Source organism: Mesoplodon densirostris, chromosome 10, assembly GCF_025265405.1.
Source record: "Mesoplodon densirostris isolate mMesDen1 chromosome 10, mMesDen1 primary haplotype, whole genome shotgun sequence".
Classification (NCBI taxonomy): domain Eukaryota; kingdom Metazoa; phylum Chordata; class Mammalia; order Artiodactyla; family Ziphiidae; genus Mesoplodon; species Mesoplodon densirostris.
In genome coordinates, this window is record NC_082670.1 from 78296462 (window position 1) to 78319759 (window position 23298).

At 37.8% G+C, this 23298-nt stretch overlaps 1 protein-coding gene across 1 annotated transcript; it reads right to left on the reverse strand.

Annotated features, from left to right (window-relative positions):
• Window positions 1-5637: 5637 nt before the first annotated feature.
• On the reverse strand, window positions 5638-23092 carry ARF4 (ADP ribosylation factor 4). Its single transcript, XM_060109945.1, has 6 exons — window positions 22744-23092; window positions 14773-14853; window positions 14217-14326; window positions 10238-10309; window positions 8368-8493; window positions 5638-6596 (listed from the first exon to the last, which is right to left on the reverse strand). Exons 1-6 carry the CDS (start codon window positions 22808-22810, stop codon window positions 6510-6512), a joined length of 543 nt encoding a protein of 180 aa, XP_059965928.1. The 5' UTR covers window positions 22811-23092; the 3' UTR covers window positions 5638-6509.
• Between the last annotated feature and the right edge of the window lie 206 nt (window positions 23093-23298).

The window sequence follows — 23298 nt, forward strand, 5'->3', positions numbered from 1 at the left end:
TCTACCCTTTTTTTTCTACACTTGGAGGAAAAACATATATTTATGACCAGCAGGAAGAACATTGGGTACTTTTTATACTTTTTTTTACTAGTAATTAAGAATTTTGTAAAAAACCATTTGAATGATCCTGTAATTTTTCTATCATAACACACATTTCAAATTAAATCATGTGTATATAATTAGGGGGAAAGCGCATACAAGTTAAAGTGAGAGGCTTATTGTGACACATGGAAGGAATAACATTAGGGTCTACCTCTACCTCAATTTGGTTAGCAATTTAATACAACTTCAGAGCTTTAACAAAAAGTTAAAATATACCATTACCAATTCCTATTGCTTCTCATTTTTCAGTTATAAGGTATCTTCATTCTCTTATTTTTAGGATTTTAATTTTTAGTGTATGGTACAAATGGACATATTTATATTCCCATTCTTACTTGCAGCTCATTTTAACTTTCAGTATGCAAGCCTAATTTAGTATTTAAAGTGAACAATAACATCGTCAACTTGATCCTGTTGTCTTTAACACCCTTGCCCATGGAAAATGTTCATAAATCAACAGGGTATTTGACATATGATATCAGAGACTATAACACAATACATTAGATACGAGAAACTGCCTATTGATATGGGCTTGCAGTTGTGGATGAACCATGGAGCATTTCTGTGCTACAAGTATTTTCAAAATTGTTGGTTTTTCTAAATAGGAGAAAGGGAGAGTAGCAGTAGGGCTTTTGAGCATCTCTCGAATAAACTTCTTATAGACTTGAGCATTATAGTTTGAGTTACAGAACACTGTATATGTAATTATTTACATACTGTAAAAAAATTTTAAATATGAAGCCAAACTCTTGAAAATTACAAAGTATAGTTTTACTGATTAGAGTCTAGCCTAGAGTAGTAACTGAGTTTTTCTAACCCAGTTATCACCATACCGTATTTGTAATGCTTTAGCTGTTGTGCTCTTGTTCAAAAGAACCAAAATGTTCTCGTTTTTCTGCATTTAACTTCTAAGCTTAGATAGCTAGAGCTCACTTCAAGAGCTCTGATTTTCCAGTCATGAAGGCCTTTGTTCCACATTTAGTCTCTAACCCAATACCATAAGAACTTTCATCTTTTGACAAAGTAACCTGTATTTTCATATTCTGCTCACTATCCAATGTATTGTTTACTCTTAGTAATTTTGAGAATGAGAGGGTTTTAGTTGCACTTCAGATTGAACCTTGAAGTGCTTAAAAAGTACGTGCCGGAAAAATTAGGGTGGCAGTTTCTTGGGATCTTGTTTAGAAAAAGCTGTAAGTGAAAAATTGATGCTACCAAATTGTGCCTTCCTAAAAAGCATCTTGAGAGCATTTTTTAACATCAGTTTACAAATATAGAAATAATATATTGAAGCCAGAATCTGATTCTTTTGCAATTTTTTTTCCTTTTTTTTTTTTTTTGCGGTCGGACCCGCAGGCCCAGCAGCCATGGCTCACGGGCCCAGCCGCTCCGCGGCATGTGGGATTTTCCCGGACCAGGGCATGAACCCGCATCCCCTGCATCGGCAGGCGGACTCTCAACCACTGCGCCACCGGGGAAGCCCCTTTTTTTCCGTTTTAATATTTGGTTTTGGTTTGCTTTCAAACAAACATGTTGACAGGACTTACTATAGTAAGTTGAGAGAAAAAGTTTAAGCAAAAAAGTTGAGAAACATAAAAGAAAAAAGTGTAACATGACATCTTCATGCCCATGAGAAAAACATACGGGTCCTGTATTTAACACCACAGCTAGGTAGATGGAACTCTGGTCAGAAAAATTCTAAACACTTATCAAACATTCCACATCTTGATACTTTAAATTTGATATTTGCTGACTAAACAATGATCAGATTGTACACAGGCATTTCAGAATATTAGAATATAGAATATTATTTTGAAGTGCATATACTTTGGTCAAATCTCTAGCATATAGATGTTAGTATGATTAGTCCAAATGTAGGGAACACTAAGACAACTGTATAAATAGCATACCAAAATGTCCTTGTATATGAGCTAGAATAAAGTGTTATTCAGAAATGTTTAAGTGTTTAAAGCCATCTCTGTGATTGAATTTTTCTATTACATTTAGATTTTTTTAGTACATTTAATTATAAAATATGGAAAGTAGCAACTCTGGTGAACCACATTTTATGATGTTACAAGTTCTTGCTATAGGAATTAACATTCTGAAAATTTTGCGTTATCAATTACAAACTACTAAGACTATTACAGAACATATTATCCTGTTAAATGAATTCTTATACAGTTGCCACTACAGACAAACTGGTAGTTCATAATTCATTAGTGAACAAATCATTTCTGGCTATGTGATGTCCTTTAAAATTCTAGAAACTAAAATCAGTTGTTTCAAATTTTCAAGAATTTTACTGGTTGGTGACATTTTTGAGTCATCAAAATGTGGTGGTTTCAGTCCAAAGGTAGATCTCTGAGCAACATAAGGGGGAGAAGTGCAAAGAACACTACTGTGGGAAAATCTCCCTGGTGGAAATTGACACCTTTAGATCTCACATTCTCCAGCTATGAAATACAGGCAGAAATTCCCTACAAACTAGGCTGAGACAAAACCAAAACCCATATATAATGAAAGATAAAAGTTTGCACTACTAGTTTATCATAAGACCCACATGGCAACTCAAGAGGGAAAATCTTTCCTAATAGCCAACCAGTTTTCCAAACATAATTCAAAAACATTTAAATGTGGGAATTCCCTGGCAGTCCAGTGGTTAGGACTCCATGCTTCCACTGCAGGGGGCAGGTTCAATCCCCGGTCAGGGAACTAAGATCCTGCAGGCCACGCAGTGCGGCCAAAAAAAAAAAAAAAAAAAAAATCAATGACATTAAAAGCAAGAAATCAATAGAGAAAATCAACTAAACCAAAAGCTGGTTCTTTGAAAAGACGAATAAAATTGATAAGCCTCTAGCCAGACTGAGGATACAGATTACCATTATCAGAAATGAAAGTGAGGACATCACTACACATCCCATGGACTTTAAAAGACAGTTTGGGGACTTCCTTCCCTGTTGGTCCAGTGGTTAAGGCTCCATCCTTCCAATGTAGGGGGCTCGGGTTTGATCCCTGGTTGGGGAGCTAAGATCCAACATGCCGCGCAGCGTGGCCAAAAAAAAAAAAAAAAGGCAGTTTGATCCCAGTAAATATCTGGAAATAATTATTACTACATATGAGATAATTCTGTGTATACACTAATGAAAATGAAGTCTCAGTAAATGAGACACTGATACTCTGGAAAATTAAGATAAACATTTCACTTATGTTTTATTTTCATTGAAGAATATATAAGGTAAAGGGGGGAATCCATGGAAGCAACATGTAACAAAATACCACCACAGAAAAGCAACTGAATGATTTGAGAAAAAAGACAATGGGGAATATTATGGACAACAACAAAAAAGCCTATTAACAGAGGGACAGAGAACAGAAAATGGTTCTATGCTCAACTCTGATGGTGCTAGTCAGCCTTTAAGGGAACCACAATCCCTCTTCAGCTTCTCTGTTAACATACTTAACAATTATTTGACAAAGTATTTTTTAATCTGTGGGTATAATCAACTGTTCTGTATAATACGGGAGGGTCACAGAGACCTCTTTTTGATTGATCAACACTACGTTTAACATCTGTGTAAACAGTAAGCACTGAGTATAATGTCAAGTATTTCATAAGAGTACTGATCATGTCAATAAATTAGGACAGTGATAGTGATTTATAAGTTTGCATGGTTTTCAAAGAATGTTAAAACACAGTGAAAGGCATTCTAGGGATTATCTTTCAATTTATACTTTTTCCCAAAGCATTTACTCACTTCTACTTGGAAAAAAATGAAACTTCTCAATTTAATTTAAAACCAAACAAACAAAAACTACCACCAGGACTGAAGAAAAAGAATAATTTCTTGGGGTAAAAACATGCCAAATCGGGCTTCCCTGGTGGCGAAGTGGTTGAGAGTCCGCCTGCCGATGCAGGGAACACGGGTTCGTGCCCCAGTCCGGGAAGATCCCACATACCGTGGAGCGGCTGGGCCCGTGAGCCATGGCCGCTGAGCCTGTGTGTCCAGAGCCTGTGCTCCGCAACGGGAGAGGCCACAACAGTGACAGGCCCGCGTACCACCAAAAAAAAAAAAAAAAAAAAAAAAAAAAAAAGCCAAATCGCCAAGTTAATGTTTTCTTTTAAAAATAAAAAAGAACAAGCAATCTTGCAAATCTTTATTTAACCCATTTAGCAAAAATTAGGCAATTTTAGATTCCTAATGCAGTCATTTCCAACAATGGTAGTAAGAGCTGCCATATATATATATATATATTTTTTTTGCAGTATGTGGGAGTCTCACTGTTGTGGCCTCTCCCGTTGCACAGCACAGGCTCCAGATGCGCAGGCTCAGCGGCCATGGCTCACGGGCCCAGCCGCTCCACGGCATGTGGGATCTTCCCGGACCGGGGCACAAACCCGTGTCCCCTGCATCAGCAGGTGGACCCTCAACCACTGCACCACCAGGGAAGCCCAGAGCTGCCATATCTTGAAAGTAAGATTATATGGATTCTCTTTATCTTCAGAGTTCATGAAAGCATCTTTGACTTACTTGGTTTAGTTTTTTTAAAATTAATACAACAATGGTAATTTAACTATGATCCTATCATTGAACCTCTGAAGTTTTGTATCCCCTAGTTGAACCCCATAAAAACCACACATACTATATACCCTTATCTTAGTTTTATCCAAGAAATGAGACCTTTCTTATTTGGAGGGAAGAAGGAAGAATTCATCCGGTGGGCTAGAGAAGATGCACTTACATGAAACAACACAAGTTTAGCATACACTTTCTCCCAGTAACCTGTTTCACAATCACCAACTACTTAATTTTAAATTCTTTTCACTTTGTCCAGTAGTTTTTTTTGTTTTGTTTTTTTTTACAATTCAAATATACATATTATTTTACAAGTATGTATTGGCTTTGAAAACAAGATTCCAATCCATAAATTTATCTAAATCTAAGCCATTAATAATCATAAAAATGCAAGGTTTATGAAATACATAAAACGTTAGATTACAGACAAAAACTAAGTTACTCATAAGGTTACCAAGTTGAGTTCTTAAGAAATTAACAGATGCAATTCATGAGGTACTACCCTATGACAAAGATTTAGTCACTTTCTGCAGAAGTTCTGAAATTTGTGAAGCTAAAAAAGAAAAGTGTTTGTGAACTTTGTTCTCCTACATAGGAGAGCAGCATCACTAACAGTCTATGTATTATGAGATACAAAAAACACTTGAATTTTTTTAAAACGAATGTTAGCTGTGAAACAAACACATGCATACATACTTTGGGAGCAGTTCATTTTATTACAGCTTTTTACTCTTGACCTGACTTTAGAAATGTACAGCATCAAAATGGTATTTTATCAAAGAAAACTAAATTCTTGAAATTGCTCCTCACTCTGTTACACACCCACATTTTATTTCCAATTCAAACAATAAATAAATTCACTGGGATCTTTATTATTGTTCACAGTATGTAATATATGCAAATCAACTAAGAAAAATCTATTTCAAACATCTTCATGACTCAAGAAAAACAAACACCATTACATGTTTTATCATTTTATTAGGAATAATTCCAAATGGGTTATGAAGAAAACTTATTCATTGAGTCTGATGAGTTTTCCAAAACTCTTAATGAAGACATGTTCACCAACAATAAAACATCAGCAGAACTATCATATACTGGGCCAAGAGTCAGGCTGATACCAAAAGCAACATGCAACATAAAAAAGATACAATATAAAGGAAGACAATCTGCTGAGTATTAAAAATCATCTCAATATGAACTCTTTGCAATTAGCACAGAACTAATTAGCTATCAAATCCAAACCACACCAAGGTAAGCTTGGCTGATGGAAGCCAGGAGTTAATTATGGGAGGGAAATATAAGTTCCTCAGTGCAAAAGATCTGAATAGTGTTTTGGAGCATTTCCCTGGCTGGTACAAGCAGTATTAAAAAATTTTTTTGGCAAGGGAGAAAAATAAATACAAATGGAATGCAACATTTTTTAAATCAGCAGACTGTCCCAGGAATGATAAACGTATCAGTAAAGTAGCAAGGGGATAACTTTAAAACATTATTTGTTGTGGGCTCAAAAAACATTCAAAATGGATTTATTTAAAGGTGTCACATTAGCTATGTCCAGGCATTTAGGCTTAAGGGAAGTAAAATTAAAAGAGGAGACACTTTTTTTCCCCCCAAGTTAAGAGAATCTCTTTAAAACCAAGCATATTGCTAAATGGCAACATTATACTTGGTAAACAATAATTGGCAACAAAATAAGTTTAAACGCTGTAATATTCTGCCCAAACCAGTCCCACATACTGTTTAATAACCAAGATGCAAACTAATTTTGTTGTAACAAGCCTAGACCAATTCTATCAAACATGTCCTTGGTTAGATATCCAGTTTCATTTAACGTTTTGAAAGCTCATTTGACAGCCAGTCAAGTCCCTCATACAGACCGGTTCCTTGTGTAGCACAAGTGGCTTGAACATACCACTGTAAAGAAAGGACAGTAAGAAAACACTTGATTAATATAACCAGTGTTTAAAATTCCTTACTCAGAAAATTATTTTCCAGGGGTATTAGTGAGCAGGTGCCATAAATGTATAGAGAAAAAGGAAAAATACATAAAGCCATAGGAACTAAAGTTGTAAATGTGTTAAAAGTATATTTCACAAATGATTAGTTTTATATTTAATGATCTCAGTAACTGTATAGATCAGAACTGTTCTCCTACCTCTTGCTTCTCACAAAACTCCTCTCATATCTAAAGCTACTACTACCCATTCATTTCATTTAACCAACTACTACTTAATCTGAAAAGAAAATTCATGGCAAGATTAGTAACTAATAAACTACCCACCTGGTCCTTATGATGCTCTTGTTTCCCACAAAACTAAGTTCAGAGTATAAGAGGCAAAATTTTGAAAGAGTAGGGATTATTGATATTTTAGAGGCAAGCTTTTTTGGGAATTTCACTATCTTTAGTCTCATGTACCCCCACAAGTTCCAATCTTTAAAATGTTTATGAATATTATCTTCAGTAACTGTATGAAATGTCATGAAAAGTTTCAAGTACCAAGAAAAAGACCTAGAAAGCAATTTAATTACCTTTCAGGGGTGGTTTATTAATTTTCTTTATTGACCAGTTTTATTTTGCCTTAAAATAAAGACTTTGCTTTAATGTTGCAAAGTCACTTCAAGTCTACCATATGCTGCCAATTATTACTTTAATACCAAAGACCCCAATAACCTAGAAGGCTGGGAAAAAGGCATGAATTCATATCCTCACAGCATGGAAAATTGCATCATTTACTGTCTGTCTTATTTAAATTGGGCTGGGACATCTTAAACACTGTATACAGTTATTGCCACATCACAGTTTCACCTTGTTGACAAGTTAATGAAAAACTACTGTACAGCACAAACCACAATTACAGTTTGTGATATCATCTTTATAAATAAAACAATATATTGTATTTTGTCAATATTTAAACCACTGATCTCAAATGATAAAGCTACTGGAGAGCAAGTAGATATTTTTTATAATTTTAAACTCAAAACTTTAACATCATAATTACAGGTCCCTCCACAAGCTCTTAGTGCTACCACGCACACAGCACAAAATATTATCTAAAATATGGCTGCTAAATATTGCAGTTTCAATAAGAAAACCCAATTACAAAATATTTGCTGCAGAGTTATATAAAAGATAAAATTTAAATTAAGACTATCAATAATCTTTAGATATTACAATTCTCATACAGTACAGTTTTTCACATCTTCATCAATACTAATCATTTTGAGGATAATGTTAACAAAAGTCAAATGAAATAAAGATATTTAAAACCTTTGGATCCTTAAAGGATATATATTAAAAAGTTTAAAAACGGAGAAGATATCAACGTACTTTAAAGTTGAATACAACATTTACAAAGGTTTGAAATAAAGCCTGAAAGGGCTCATTTTTATATAAGCAAGATTCTCTTACTGTAGTGTTTTTTGTTTTTTGCTTTTGGCTGTGCTGCCAGGCATGCAGGATCTTAGTTCCCCAACCAGGGATCAAACCTGTGCCCCACCCCCTGCATTGGAAACGCAGAATCTTAACCACTGGACTGCCAGGGAAGTCCCTGTAGTTTTTTAAATGATGTGCTCATCATCTATTTCAAAGGGGACAATTAATAAATGTTTAAACTAAATATCAGCTTAAACAATTATCCTAATAATCTAATAGTCAGGAGGTTAATATGAAACTCCAAATACTTACTGTTCTGTTACGAAGAGACTGAAGACCTAATTTATCTGTCATTTCACTAATGGCCATAGCATTTGGCAAATCCTGTTTGTTTGCAAAAAGCAGCAACACGGCATCTCGCAACTCATCTTCCTGAAGCTGAAAATAAAGACATTAACAACTACCAAACTGGAATCCAATTATTGTAACAAACTAAGTAAAACAGGCTTCCTACATATATACATCATTTATTCAACATTAAATACATTATCAAACATCAAATCAATAATCATACACCTTCAAGTAAAGCAAAACTATTTTCCAAGTCAATCATCCTACACTCCACTACAGTAAATCATTTATTCAGTCTTGATGATCATCCATGGAGGGTCAGGATTGGCAAGGACGAGAAACACACATGGGAATAAACATTTATGGCAGGATCTTATGGTACTCAGTAGTAAACATATTTAGACGATGATTCTTTTTGGACTTTTATCCTTTCCAGCCAGTTGGATCAAATGACAGTGGGAAAACAATATAGTGATTAGGGCATTAGTAGTATCATGTAAAATACAAGAATTATACCAAGAGCAGAAGCCGGTGGGAATGAAATACTGATATATGACACAACACTTGGAAACTTATGCTAAGTGAAAAGAAACAAAAAGTTTAAAAAGGTAACAAAAGACTACATATTGTATGCAGGCAGGGTAGAATGGGGGAAGGAATGGGGAACAAACACTAATAGTTATAGGATTTCTTTTTGAAGGTGATGTAAATGTTCTAAAATTCAACTGTGGCGGGCTTCCCTGGTGGCGCAGTGGTTGAGAGTCCGCCTGCCGATGCAGGGGACACGGGTTCGTGCCCTGGTCCAGGAAGATCCCACATGCCGTGGAGCGGCTGGGCCCATGAGCCATGGCCGCTGAGGCTGCGCGTCCGGAGCCTGTGCTCCGCAACGGGAGAGGCCACAACAGTGAGAGGCCCGCGTACCGCAAAAAAAAAAAAAAAAAAAAATTCAATTGTGGTAATGATTGTACAATTTTGTATACTAGAAGCCAGTGACTTGTACATTTCAAATGAGTGAAGTTACGGTATGTGAACTATATCTCAATAAAGCTGTTTACAAAAAAAAAAAGAGTAGAAGGGGTAATAGTTAACTGAGACAAAAAAAGCACCAGTTACACACATACTGGCATGGTTTTTACAAACTGCACTCCAGTCTTAGGAGCACTGAATGAGAATATTTCAGTAAATATTTTACACCTACAAGTCTGAAACCAGGACAACATTCCTCTAGCAAAGTTCCTCAACAACTTTCCCCCTCGGGATTTTTAACAGTATGAACATATGAAAACATTTATCCAATATTTGGCAAGGCCAAAATGCCACCATCGACCAAAATGCTACATGCCTTAGGTAGAATTCTTTTATCATGGTTGCTATTACGAAACATTTTGAAGTATATTTTATAGGTATAGTATAGCGAAAACTGAACCCAATGACCTTGGGAACAAGGGATTTGAACCAGGATTCCTAGGTCACAAAAGCTTCAAAATTGGAGATTTTATAACTAGAAAATAAAAGACTGGACTAAAGTAAACATCCTCAACCAGAGATATGCATCAAAATCACCCATGGAGCATTCTACAAACAAACTGGGCCTTCCTCCAAACTTACTGAAGTAACTGCTCATCCATGAGTTTTTTTAAAAGCTCTACAAGAAATTTTTATGTGCAGTCTTAAGAACCTGTGATAATATATAGTTCTTCAAGGTTCTTTCTAGCTCTAAAAAGTTGATTTATGTAATCAAATTACAGTTAAAATGTACCGACCACTAATACCACCACTATCACCCAGAAAAACATATCTTGGAAATGGTAAATTTAAAAACTATTCTCACCATTTTCTGCAGCTCTTCTGCTCCTTCCTGAATTCTTTCACGATCATTGCTATCTACCACAAAAATAAGACCCTGAAATAAATTAAAAGTTAAATTTAAAGCACACACTAAATATGAAACCCAAGTATATAGGCAGCAAAACCATATCAAGAGTTAATAACATGTTAGGAAGAAAGTCTCCTTACAAAAAAAAAAAAAAAAAAAGGAAAAGACAGGGCATTACAGATTTGAGCACTATTTGTGATTTTAACTTATCAATGTTATTTCCAAAAAAAAATCTACCTCTTAACAACTGATCACTTTTTTCAACTACGCTAAGAAGAATAAATTCTATCCCTTTCCCCTACCTTTAAACATTTAAATGCAGGTTAAGTAGAAGTAACAAAATGGCCACAAAGTGGGCACAAAAGGAAAAACAACAATCCACAGATCCTAAGGATTCATGAATTTACTAACTGAATTACCTTATTCAAAAGCATGCACAAAATGAAACTAAAAAAAGAAGCAGAAGGAGTGCACTACAGTAGCTTTTATATAGTTCATCAGGAAAAGAGTCTTGCTCTAGAATGCTGCCTGCCAGCTCTAGAATCAGGAGAAGAAAGTCTTCAGCAAAATATATCAAGAAAAATTCAAGGCTGACTTGATCGAATAAGAAATTCTTAACAAAAAGGAAGGTAGTAACCATTCTTAAAGATATTCAAATATTAGAATTTTATACTACAAAAGAAGTGGAATTGGGAAGGAATTAGTTGAATTAAGGCTCTTCCAAAAACTTTCAAATGGGAAAGTATAAAATTTTCAGTTAGAGAGAGACAGGGCAGATTAATTTTATAGCTTTGTTAAAATCTATTTCTATTACACTAAAGTATATTCTTTAGTATATACACTAAAGTATTATTCTTTTCCCCACAACCCTGACCCCTAAAGTATTTTTAATCATTTGTCACCTTATCATAAACTGTGTTGTGCCACTACTGATTTGTGTAAGTCACCAGATTAAATCCACTGAGGGATTAATCCCCTCAGTATTACCATAGTACTGAGCTTGCCAGGGTACTTAATAATTATTTTAGGCTACGGTCATTAAATGACATAATTTCTTTTGGTCTAAAAAACTTGAAACCCATTTCCTTTATCTCTGCAGGACATCATAATTTTAAACATCCTACCCTTTGAAAAAAATTTTGGTGCTTTCAGAGCTAGTATGGCATAGTGGGAAGATACCAAATTCAATGCTTATTAGTTATATAAATTACCTAATCCTGGAACATGCCTCCTCTTCTATAAAATAAAATACCACCAATTTTTTAAGCCTATTTTTTTAATGGTGTGTTAGTTTCTGCTTTATAACAAAGTGAATCAGTTATATATATACATATGTTCCTATATCTCCTCCCTCTTTAAGCCTATTTTTAAACATAATCATAGAGGTATAAAAGAAGCATTGTCCTTGGCATATCACGGGCATTTAGTAAATGTTTCCTCCTTTTCCTCCTATCCCCCAAACCACTCCTATTTAGAACCTACTTCTCTAGAAGAGGTAATGCCTCTAAAAGGGATCTAAAGGGCCCGTGAGCCATGGCCGCTGAGCCTGCGCATCCGGAGCCTGTGCTCCGCAACGGGAGAGGCCACAGCACTGAGAGGCCTGCGTACCGCAAAAAAAAAAAGAAAAAAGAATTAAAGGCTTAAAAATAAAAACATGGAAACAACCTATATGCCCATCGACAGATGAATGGATAAAGATGCAGTACATATATACAATGGAATATTACTCAGCCATAAAAAAAGAATGAAATAATGCCATCTGCAGCAACATGGACAGACCTAGAGATTATCATACTAAGCGAAGTCAGAAAGAGAAAGACAAATACCATATGATATCACTTATATGTGGAATCTAAAATACGACACAAATGAACATATCTACGAAACAGAAACAGACTCACAGACATAGAAAACAGACTTGTGGTTGCCAAGGGGGAGGAGGAATGGGGGAGGGAAGGATTGGGAGTTGGGATTAGCAGGTGCAAACCAGTATACATAGGATGGATAAACAACAAGGTCCTACTGTATAGCACAGGGAACTATACTCAATGTCCAGTGATAAACCATAATGGAAAAGAATATGAAAAACAATACATATATGTATAAATGAGTCACTCTGCTGTACAGCAGAAATTAACACACTGTAAATCGACTATACTTCAATAAAATTTTTAAAAATAAAAAGAATTACAGTCTTAGTATTAGCAGATTTATTTCATACCTAAATGTATTTAAAAAGCATGTTCCCTAAGTGAAATGCCTATGACTTACTTTAAAATAATCCAAAAGGTGAAATACATCATTATAAAGGAGGACCGATTAAAGAACACTGGCCATATCCTAATAACTGAAGTTGGGTAATATCAATAGATATGTGGGAGTTTATTATGCTATTCGCTACATTTGTATACATTCGAAAATTTCCATAGTAAAGTTTTTAAAAGCATGTAACTCATATCAAAACATCTTTTCTAACCACAGCTATGTTAATGAACAGAAACATTTTAATTTTTAAATAAAAAAGTATGCCACTTACTTAACATGACATGCTACTTAAACCTGGTTGTTCCAGCCACTCACCTAGGGTATTCACTGCCACCCGGTGGCAATAAACGTCACTTGTCTACAATGTTATAAGAGCTGGAGATCAAGAATGACATCTGTACATCTTAAACATATGAAGTGCTTCTAACATCATACATTATTTTTAAAAAGTTTTATCAACTCCAGTAGTAAACAAAAAATGATAAGAAACCTCTCATGTGGTAGAAAACACCACAGAGTTGGGAACTACTTGAATAAAAAATGTAAAACAAGAACCAGCTCTCCACTCTTAATTAAGTCATTCCAAGCTTCAGTTTCCTCATATATAAGAGTTAGACTACCACAGTATTTCTCAAGAGGGAGCAATTTTGTCCCCAGGAAATATTTTGCAATACGTGGAGACATTTTTGGTTGTTGCAACTGGATTGGGTGGGGGAGACTACTACTGGCAACTAGTGTGTAAAGGCCAAGAATGCTGCTAAGCATCCTACAATACAAAGGAGAGCCCTCCCCTCACTCAATGACAAAGAATTAACCAGTCTGAAATGTCAACACTGCTGCTGTTGAAAAACCCTGTACTAGATAGAGCCTTGCTATTCAAAGTGAGGTCCCAAACCAGCAACATCAGCACCACCACCCAAAAACTTGCTAGACATGAAGAATCTCAGGCCTTACTCAGCCAGGTCCCACTGAACTGATCTGTATTTTAATAAATACCCAGGTGATTCATATGCAGATTAACATCTGAGAAACACTACTGATGTCTAGTTTATATCCCCAGAGATTCTGATTCAAGTGGTCAGGTGTTATGATCAGGGCTTTGGGATTTTTAAAACTCCCCTGGTAATTTTAATGTGCAGTCAAATTTGAGAATTCCTGCTCTACAGGATCACTAAGGTCTCTACCATGCCAGCATTATACATATTACATGATAATATAAAAATCATGTACAAATCAACAGAGCAGATCTACCTTATTTTTCCTTAATGTATTTTAATAAAGTAAACACTTAACTGGGTTAAATGAAGGGCTATTAATTGTATTACATTCATTTAAAACTACAATGACAGAAAGTTATACAGATCTTACTTCCTAAACTAAGAATGAAACCAATAGAACTACTGAGGAAACATCTAATTCAACCCTGAGAACCACCCCACCCCATCTTCCAAAATATTACTACGATAATTATGTAACTCTTCCACCCTAGGTAATTTAGCCTACAAAGGCATGAATGAGAGAGTCCACTGAAGAACATGGAAGTAGTGATAAGAATGCCAACTCATGGAGTAAACACCAATATCCAAGTAAACAGTCTATATTAACATAAACTTTGGAGCATGAAACATATAAAGAAAAGTTATAAAAATGTATAGCATTCCTAACTTACCTGGGTATTTTGGAAGTAATGCCTCCAGAGAGGCCTAATTTTATCTTGACCACCAACATCCCATACTGTGAAACAAATGTTCTTATATTCTACTGTTTCCACATTAAAACCTATAGAGTAAAAAGAAAAAAATGTTTGCTGTGCACAATGTCATTAAGAAAATAAACCCCTTTATTGTAGAATTCTCCCAGAATTGCTTTTTTTTAAGTCCTAATAGATAATCAACAAACGTAAAAACCCAAGACAGTTACAATGATGGCTATATGTCATTGTATATTTGTCCAAACCCAAAGAATGTAGGACAACCCTAAGGTATATGGACTTTGGGTGATTACGATGTGTCAATGTAGGTTCATCTACTGAGTGATGCTGACAATGGAGGAGGCTATGCACGTGTTGGGGGAGTGGATATATGGGAAATCTCTGTAGTTTCCTTTCAATTTTTCTGTGAACCAAAAACTACTCTGAAAAAAAATAGTCAGAATTAAACTATATTCTATTTCACTTTATAATACATTATTATGATATAAATTAAAATCACTGTAAACTTTCTTACCAATGGTAGGAATGGTGGTGACTATCTCTCCTAACTTCAGTTTATACAGAATGGTCGTCTTGCCAGCAGCATCCAACCCAACTAGAAAAAGACATTTCAGATTTTAAATCTAGACCAAAAGCACACACTAAGAAACAATTTTACAACAAATTTTTATTTTGAAAGCAAAAGCTGACTGGTCAAGGCACAAATGAGTTAGAAATGAAATCACCTCATTTCTGATTCCCAAAGGCAACACCTCCTACAAAAGCCTTCCCAGGGGCTTCCCTGGTGGCGCAGTGGTCGCGAATCTGCCTGCTAATGCAGGGGACACGGGTTCGAGCCCTGCTCTGGGAGGATCCCACATGCCGCCGAGCAACTAGGCCCGTGAGCCACAACTACTGAGCCTGCGCGTCTGGAGCCTGTGCTCCGCAACAAGAGAGACCGCGACAGTGAGAGGCCCGCGCACTGCGATGAAGAGTGGCCCCTGCTTGCCACAACTAGAGGAAGCCCTCGCACAGAAATGAAGACCCAACACAGCCAAAAATAAATAAATTAATTAATAAACTCCTACCCCCAACATCTTAAAAAAAAAAAAAAAAAAGCCTTTCCATTTTTCTTTCTAGACCTAGAGAGACAGCACAAGGTCTAATCTCAAGATGTGCTTTGCCACACAATAGTTGAATGGCTTTAAACAAATCACTTTAGGAAAGAGGTCAGAGAAATCAGCTATAAAATAAGGGGACCAGATCAAGTAATCTAAGATCTCTTCCAATTCAAGTCCTCATTAATTCTATGAACTACTACCATTTTTAAAAACACAAATTATAAGTTGAATCAGAGAACACATAAAAACAAATTAAGAACTATCTTTAAGATTCAAAAACTCAATTTCCTTTAATATAACAAGCAACTTTTAGGTAGAAGGTCTTGATGCTAGGGGAAAAAATATATATGTAAGAAAGGAAGATGAGGCCAATTTTACCCCTACCTAAATCCATTTCAACATCAAATGTGCAGAAATGATAACAAAAGACTGGTTAATTTGGGTTGTAAAGAAGGCCTTGTCATATTCATCTCCAATATAATGTCTAAATTCTTAAAATAATTCCTTTGAGGCAGGCAGATATAAGTAGGGAGGAATGTCCTTGTTTCCAAAAAAAAAAAAAAAATCCATACTACAACAAGAAGGTATAGAAGAGGGTGAAGAGCAAATTAAATGTTTAAGTATGAATCTCTGAAAAGCTGCATATTCTACATTGTTTGCTAAAGCCTTCATAAATGGAAGGTCAATATCTAAAAACCTCACTGAATATTACTGGTCTAAGGATATCACATTTGGCCACCTAGATTAACGCTATCACAGATTTTGAAATTAATTCAACCAAGTATAGATTTAAGCAAGGATAGTTTTTCGTGTTTTTTTGTTTGTTTTTTAAGGATAGTTTTGTTGTTGTTGTTTAGTATTTATATCAGAGCATGACTTAGCACAGGAAACCCTTGCTTAAAAAAAAAAAAAAAAAGATCTCCCTGGAGACTCAGGCATTTTATGCTTCCTTACTCCTCTATCCTCTGATCAAACTCTGTTCCCCACTTCTTCATACTGAGATTGTTTATTCCGTCCAAAATACTATGACACTTCCTAGTCAGAATGAGCAGCCCCCTCACTCACGGGCATAAGAAAAACCAATTGTTAACGGGAACTGTTTTATGTTTTAACTACAGAACAGAAGAGCAAACATATCAGAAAACATAATTCTAAAAATATACAAAGAAACAAAAACAGCTACCTTAGAGTTTGGCATCTTCAATAAAAATACAGAAAGTGAGGAGGTGAACAACAGGATCTTTTCATTGTTAGAAAAAGCTAAGTCTCTTGAGAGCCTAAGTCCTCCTCAGGAGATTTTGATCAAATTTTAAAATAAAGCAAAATTCACCTTTAGCTAAGTCCAAATACCATTAGCCCAGGTAGGAAGAACTGAAACTGAAATAATGATTAGAAAAAACACTTGCATTAAGTTTTGAGAACTATGGTACACACCAGTCCTCACTGACGGTCCAACTTGACCTCAGACCTTAGTTTAAAAAAAAGTAGGGCTTCCCTGGTGGCGCAGTGGTTAAGAATCCGCCTGCCAATGCAGGGGACACAGGTTCGAGCCCTGGTCCGGGAAGATCCCACATGCCGCGGAGCAACTAAGCCCATGCGCCACAACTACTTGGCCCGCGAGTCACAACTACTGAAGCCCGCACTCCACAAGAGAAGCCACCGCCATGACAAGTTTGCGCACCACAACAAAGAGCAGCCCCCGCTCGCCGCAACTAGAGAAAGCCCGTGAGCAGCAACGAAGACCCAACGTAGCCATAAATACATAAATGAATGAATGAATGAATGAATGAATGAATAAATAAATAAATACTGTTGTATAGATGCAAACCAGAAGGGTTTTTTTTAAGTTATTTCTATTGTGAGATTTAAGATGCACAAATTAATGTATATTATCACTCATTATATAGTTCCTCACTCAAAAACATGTTGGTCTAACAATTCTGTGCCCATTTAGTGATTTCTTAAGTATGTATTTCCTTAATGTTGCAATATTTGGCAATGAAATTTCTCCACAAAATGAAACTATAACCAATTCTCAACTAGCCAAGATAAGACTCTAATCTGTACAGTCCAGTAATGTCCTCCCCTCCCTCTCACCCTCATAAACAAGTCACTGTTTTGAAAGATATACTGGAATTACTTGTTCTCCTTGACTGGACCTGCACTTTGACCAAACTGTTAAAAGCAGCAAAACTTTCCCCAAAATCTTTGCCGATCATTATAAAGTATGTCTACCAAACTAAGGCAGCAAGAAATACTTATATTTTAAGTTTAAAAATTAGATTCCAATTATCTCAACTTGGAGAAAAAACCAAACGCAGAAAAGAAAAAGACTGAGAAGAAAAAAGTATATTTTCAGTTAAGTTTCAGTTAGGATATTTTTCTTCATGTTTTGTTTATCTTTCAAATCTTCTACAAGGAAGCTTGAAAAAAAACTTCATAATTTTTCAATAATTAAAAATTGAGGGCCTCCCTGGTGGCGCAGTGGTTAAGAGTCCGCCTGCCGATGCAGGGGATACGGGTTCGTGCCCCGGTCTGGGAGGATCCCATATGCCGCGGAGCGGCTGGGCCCGTGAGCCATGGCCGCTGGGCCTGCGCATCCGGAGCCTGTGCTCCGCAACGGGAGAGGCCACAACAGTGAGAGGCCCGCATACAGCAAAAAGAAAAAAAAAAAAAAAAATTGAGTGCTTATTGTGTCCCAAACACAGTACTAGGTGATTCCATACATTTTGTAATTTAATTCTCACAATAACTCTCCATTTTTCATATGCAAAATCTGAGGTTCAGAAACATCCCCAGAATCACAGTACTAAAACAGATTTTAAAACCTTAGGTCTTTTGGAGAAATTAGATCCATACATAGCTGTGGGAATGTAAAATGGTGTAGCTGCTTTGAAAACGTTTGTCAGTTCCTCAATATGTTAAACATAGTTAACAAGGGCCCAACAACCCTATTCCTAGCTTATCTACCCAAGAGAATTAAAAACATATGCCCACACAAAAACTTGTCATGAATGTTCACAGCAGCATAATTCATAAGAACCAAAAAGTGGAAAAAACTACATTTCCATCAACTGATGAATGATAAACAAAATGTGGAATATATCCATACAACAGAATTACTATTCAGCCATAAAAAGGAATGAAGTACTGATACATGTTATAATATGGATGAATCTTGAAAACACGCTAAGTGAAAGAAGCTAGACACTAAAGGCCACATATTGTATGATTCTGTTATATGAAATATCCTGAATAAACAAGCCCATAGAAACAGAAAGTAGCAGAGTGGTTGCAAGAGGGAGAGGTGAGGAGGGGAGTGACTGCTAATGTGTGTGGGGTTTCTTTCTGGGCTGATGAAAATGTTGTAGAATTAAGACAGTGGTGGGAGTTCCCTGGTGGCCTAGTGGTTAGGATTACGGGCTTTCACTGCCCCGTGGTCCAGGTAGATCCCCAGTCGGGGAACTGAGATCCTGCAAGCTGTGCTGTACCGGGGAGGGGGATAGTGGTAATGGTTACACAACTTTATGAATATACTAAAAACCACTGAACTGTACACTTTTAAGGAATAGTATGTGAATTACATCTCATTTTTTTTTTAATTAAAAACAAACAAGGGCCTCCCTGGTGGCGCAGTGGTTGAGAGTCCGCCTGCCGATGCAGGGGATACGGGTTCGTGCCCCGGTCTGGGAGGATCCCACATGCCGCGGAGCGGCTGGACCCGTGAGCCATGGCCGCTGGGCCTGCGCGTCCGGAGCCTGTGCTCCGCAACGGGAGAGGCCACAACAGTGAGAGGCCCACATACCGCAAAAAGAAAAAAAAAAAAAAAAAAAAAACAATCCTAAGTCTGATGCCAGAGCTCTCAAACAGTATTCATATATTGCCATCCTGCCCTTAGGTTTTTTTGGTGGACACACACTGTCTTAATATTTTATCTAATTCCTCAGAGGTTTGACCATCAAAACTGAAACTGAGGCTACCAGATGTACAGAAAAACTATAATGACCTTGAGTTTTGCTTCTACCTAACAGGTCAGGAGTATCAGCACTTTCATCAATGTGTTAATTAACAGCAAACTATCAGTCTCTGATAGTCATACTTTATAATAATGCAGGAGGGTACACCTAAGAGTGGCTGTATCAACTTCTAATGGCATGAAGCTAAGGATTTTTGCCTTTTCTATTGTTTCCCTATATCACATAACTAATCAGAAGACCCCCCCTCACCTACTAAGGGTGAGGACCCCCCCTTATTATTTTTCAAATTGGCAAAAGATCCTTTCCTCTGAAACCCCTCTGGTCCCAAAAAGCCACAGTCACATGAAAGACAACACAAAACTACACTGGTATTAGCAATCTTTTTTTTTTTTTGCGGTACGCGGGCCTCTCACTGCTGTGGCCTCTCCCGCTGTGGAGCACAGGCTCCAGACGTGCAGGCTCAGTGGCCATGGCTCATGGGCCTAGCCACTCCGCAGCATGTGGGATCCTCCCGGACCGGGGCACGAACCCGTGTCCCCTGCATCGGCAGGCGGACTCTCAACCACTGTGCCACCAGGGAAGCCCTAGCAATCTTTTTGAAAGCAATACTTTCTCAGCTTTTCAACAGGCAAGAACTTGCAAGTTCAAAGAGAGGAGAATTAATATTTCCTCTACAGAACATATTGTTTCAAATATAAACAAAATTTGGGGAGTCATTCACCAAAATTACACCTCATCACAGATATGGAGATCAGACTTAAAACAGGATAATGACGGACTACATGAGAAATCTAAGGTGAAAACTGGTCATCTTTGAATTTAAGCTCAATAATATCATTTACAAGATTTTTTTTTCTGTAAAACTACAAAAACTACAAAATTTCTGTCAATCTATAGTTTAAGTGATGTTACATTTGATACACTGTGTTGATTTTAAATTTTTTAATTAGGGAATTCCCTGGCAGTCCAGTGGTTAAGACTCCATGCTTCCAACACAAGGGACGCGGGTTCAACCCCTGGTCGGGGAACTAAGATCCCGCATGCCTCACAGCACGGTCAAAAAGAAAAAAAAATTTTAATTAGTTAACATAAGCTGCAACTTCAAACACCTTTTAAAATTACTTTAACTTTTAGGAAAGTGTGTACAAATAAAATTTAAAACTTCTCCAACAGTAATTTGGCAAACCAGATTCAATAGCTAACTGCTATCTTTCAACAACATTTTAAAATGGTCACTGACTCAAGAAAGCATGAATTTTACCTAAGACATATAAAGGAAAAGGAAGAACACATGCCTGTCAGAGAAAATTAATATGGAAAAAACAATCATTAATTGGTAATTCTAAACTAGGATGGGGCAGACACATTAAGAGTGATCTATTATATATGCTATCACTCATAAAGCTAGATATAAAAATCTAAAAATGATCAAACCTCCAAATCACCTATTTCACTATCCATACACATATTCCCCATATGGTTATACTTCCTTTGATGAGCTACCATAAAAGGTGACCTTGTGACTAAACTGTTTTTAATCAAGGAAACCTAATTATCCAGAGTTAAAGTGCAAAACAAGAAGAGCAAACCTGAGTAATAAAACATTTAACATGAATGAATAATTTCAAATCATGACTTCTATTCCCTGCACAAATGCACAGGTACTTTTCTTCTTCCATTTTTTATCAATCATTTCTGGGGAGTAAGGGGGAGAAATGCTTCCCTAATATAGTAAATATATGAAAGTGCTTATAGCATATATAATTCTACCTTTCTTCTCCCTCTGAAACTGTGAGCCATCACAAAAAACTAGTGAAATGAGAAACAACGATTTATTTACAAAAAGTCTTAAGTAAAATATTACATATTACATTTCATATATAACACACTACACTTCCAGGAACAGAACCACGTACTAGTTAATCTCTTTAAGGAACAGGCTGGAAATTCATTTAGCACAGTCCAAAGTTCTCCGAGTGACTTCAGATCCTTTTTTAGACAGTCGATTTTCAGGCACCTTTAAAGTGTAAATAATATGCTTATCCTGCTAAAATAATTCTTTTTCATAATTGAAACCTGACAAACTTTGAAAGAGAAAACATTTTGATTTATCTTTGTGAATGAATTATCAACAATTGTTTCATGGATTGTGAATAAGCTGCAATAAGAGAAAAGTGAAAAAAGAACCAAATGTGCACACCCTTAATCTTCATACACCTTGAAATACTACCGAACCTTGCTTTGGGAAACTTTCAAATAAAACCTCCCCCACTGCACCTCTCTAGAAAACAAACTAATGAACCAACAAAATTCAATGTTTAAAGTTAGCGAGGCTCAGTATAGCATTATTTAGGTCCATGGAGCTTAGCTGTAATGTAAAGACTACTCACAGTACTATGGGGGAGGCGTTGCTTACATCACTCAAGTGACAAGCCCCTTCTCCCTCAGCAGAGCGAAAAACCGACCCTAAAAAGTAATTTTTAAAAAGCCCATTTTCCATAAGAATTAAAAAAAAAACACCCTTGTAATTACTGCTTAACAAGGCCTCCCTAAAATTATGCGTCAAGATGTTCACTTACTGAAAATTTGTCACTGGCTTAAAAAAATTAGTTTCTAAGTTTTTTTTTGTTTTTTTCATTAAACTTTAGCCAGCTGGATAAAAATTACATAGTTTGAAAACCAAAGAGAGTAAACCAAATATATTTAGCCCTTGAGAGTGGCCAAAAGAAACATTCATGATAAACTCAGTTTTCAGGGACATTAATAAAGAAAAGAAAAAAATATGAGGCGGAATCCTGAGCGAAGCAAAGTTTAGCGAAGTGAGCGCTGAGGACTCCGGACTCTACTGAAACCTTGGGTGCTCCCCTGCCACCGCACTGGGCCCGGTCACTTCCTGCCCCGGCCGGCTCCGGGCTCTCGGCGACCGCTCGCTCACACACCATTGGAGTGTGCAGAGTGTGTACACGGGGCAGAAAGGGGGAGGAGGAAGGCTGGAATCGCTCGGCCTCCCTCCCGACCGCTGCCCACACCAGGGGAAGAAGGGAGCCAGATCGCACTCCCAGAATGGGCCTCGCCAGTGTCTTTCGGGTTCGGCAAGATCCGACAGTTCGCTACTCTCACATCTCCGCCCAACTGTGTCGGGCTTTCAATAAGACCACGGAGAGAAAGCCAAACCCAGAAGGAGGAAACCTTGCCCGCGGCCCCGTTCCAGCCTCTTCGACAGATCTCGGGCGACCGCCCACCCTTCGCCCCATTGTTCCCCCTTAAGAATTCCTCCCGACCCCCAGCCCGCCGCCCCTCCCCCACCGCAGCTGACGGCGGGGGGAAAACAGGCCCCGAGGCCGCCCCAAGCGTAGAGACTCGGCCGCCCCACCAGGGCCTGGCCTCTTCCCTCGGCCCCTGACTCACCCATCAAAATGCGCATCTGCTTCTTGCCGAAGAGACGGGAGAAGAGAGAGGATATGGTGAGGCCCATGGCGGTAGTGGCACTTGCGATGGGCAGAAGCAGAAGGGGTTTGGCGCGACCCCGAGCCTTCTTTCACGCTCCCGCAAACTCAGGGAGGAAAGAGGAGCTGAGGGCCGCAGGGACGGCTCGCCAGCCGGTGTGTAGGACGGAGCTCCCCTCCGGGAAGGAATTAGCGGGGTGATGACCTGCTTGACGACTGGCGGGGCTGCTCCCTCTCTGGCGTTAAATCTTCGGCTGTGCCACGTCACGCGGCAGCCGCGGCGACTCCGGCAGCGGCCCGGCCCCTCCAACGCGGACAGAATCGCGTCACCGCCGCCCCATCCCCCTGCGCTTCCGGCGCTGCCCGAACCAGTGCGCCTGCGCACCAGGGGAATTGGCCATCTTCGCTGACTTGCGCCGCTGGCCGGCGTCGCCTCCCGGACGTGGCTCCTGGAGTTGGGCGAGGCCAGTTAGCCCCTGTGTAAAGGGCGACGGACACAGTCCCACACTGCCTCGCT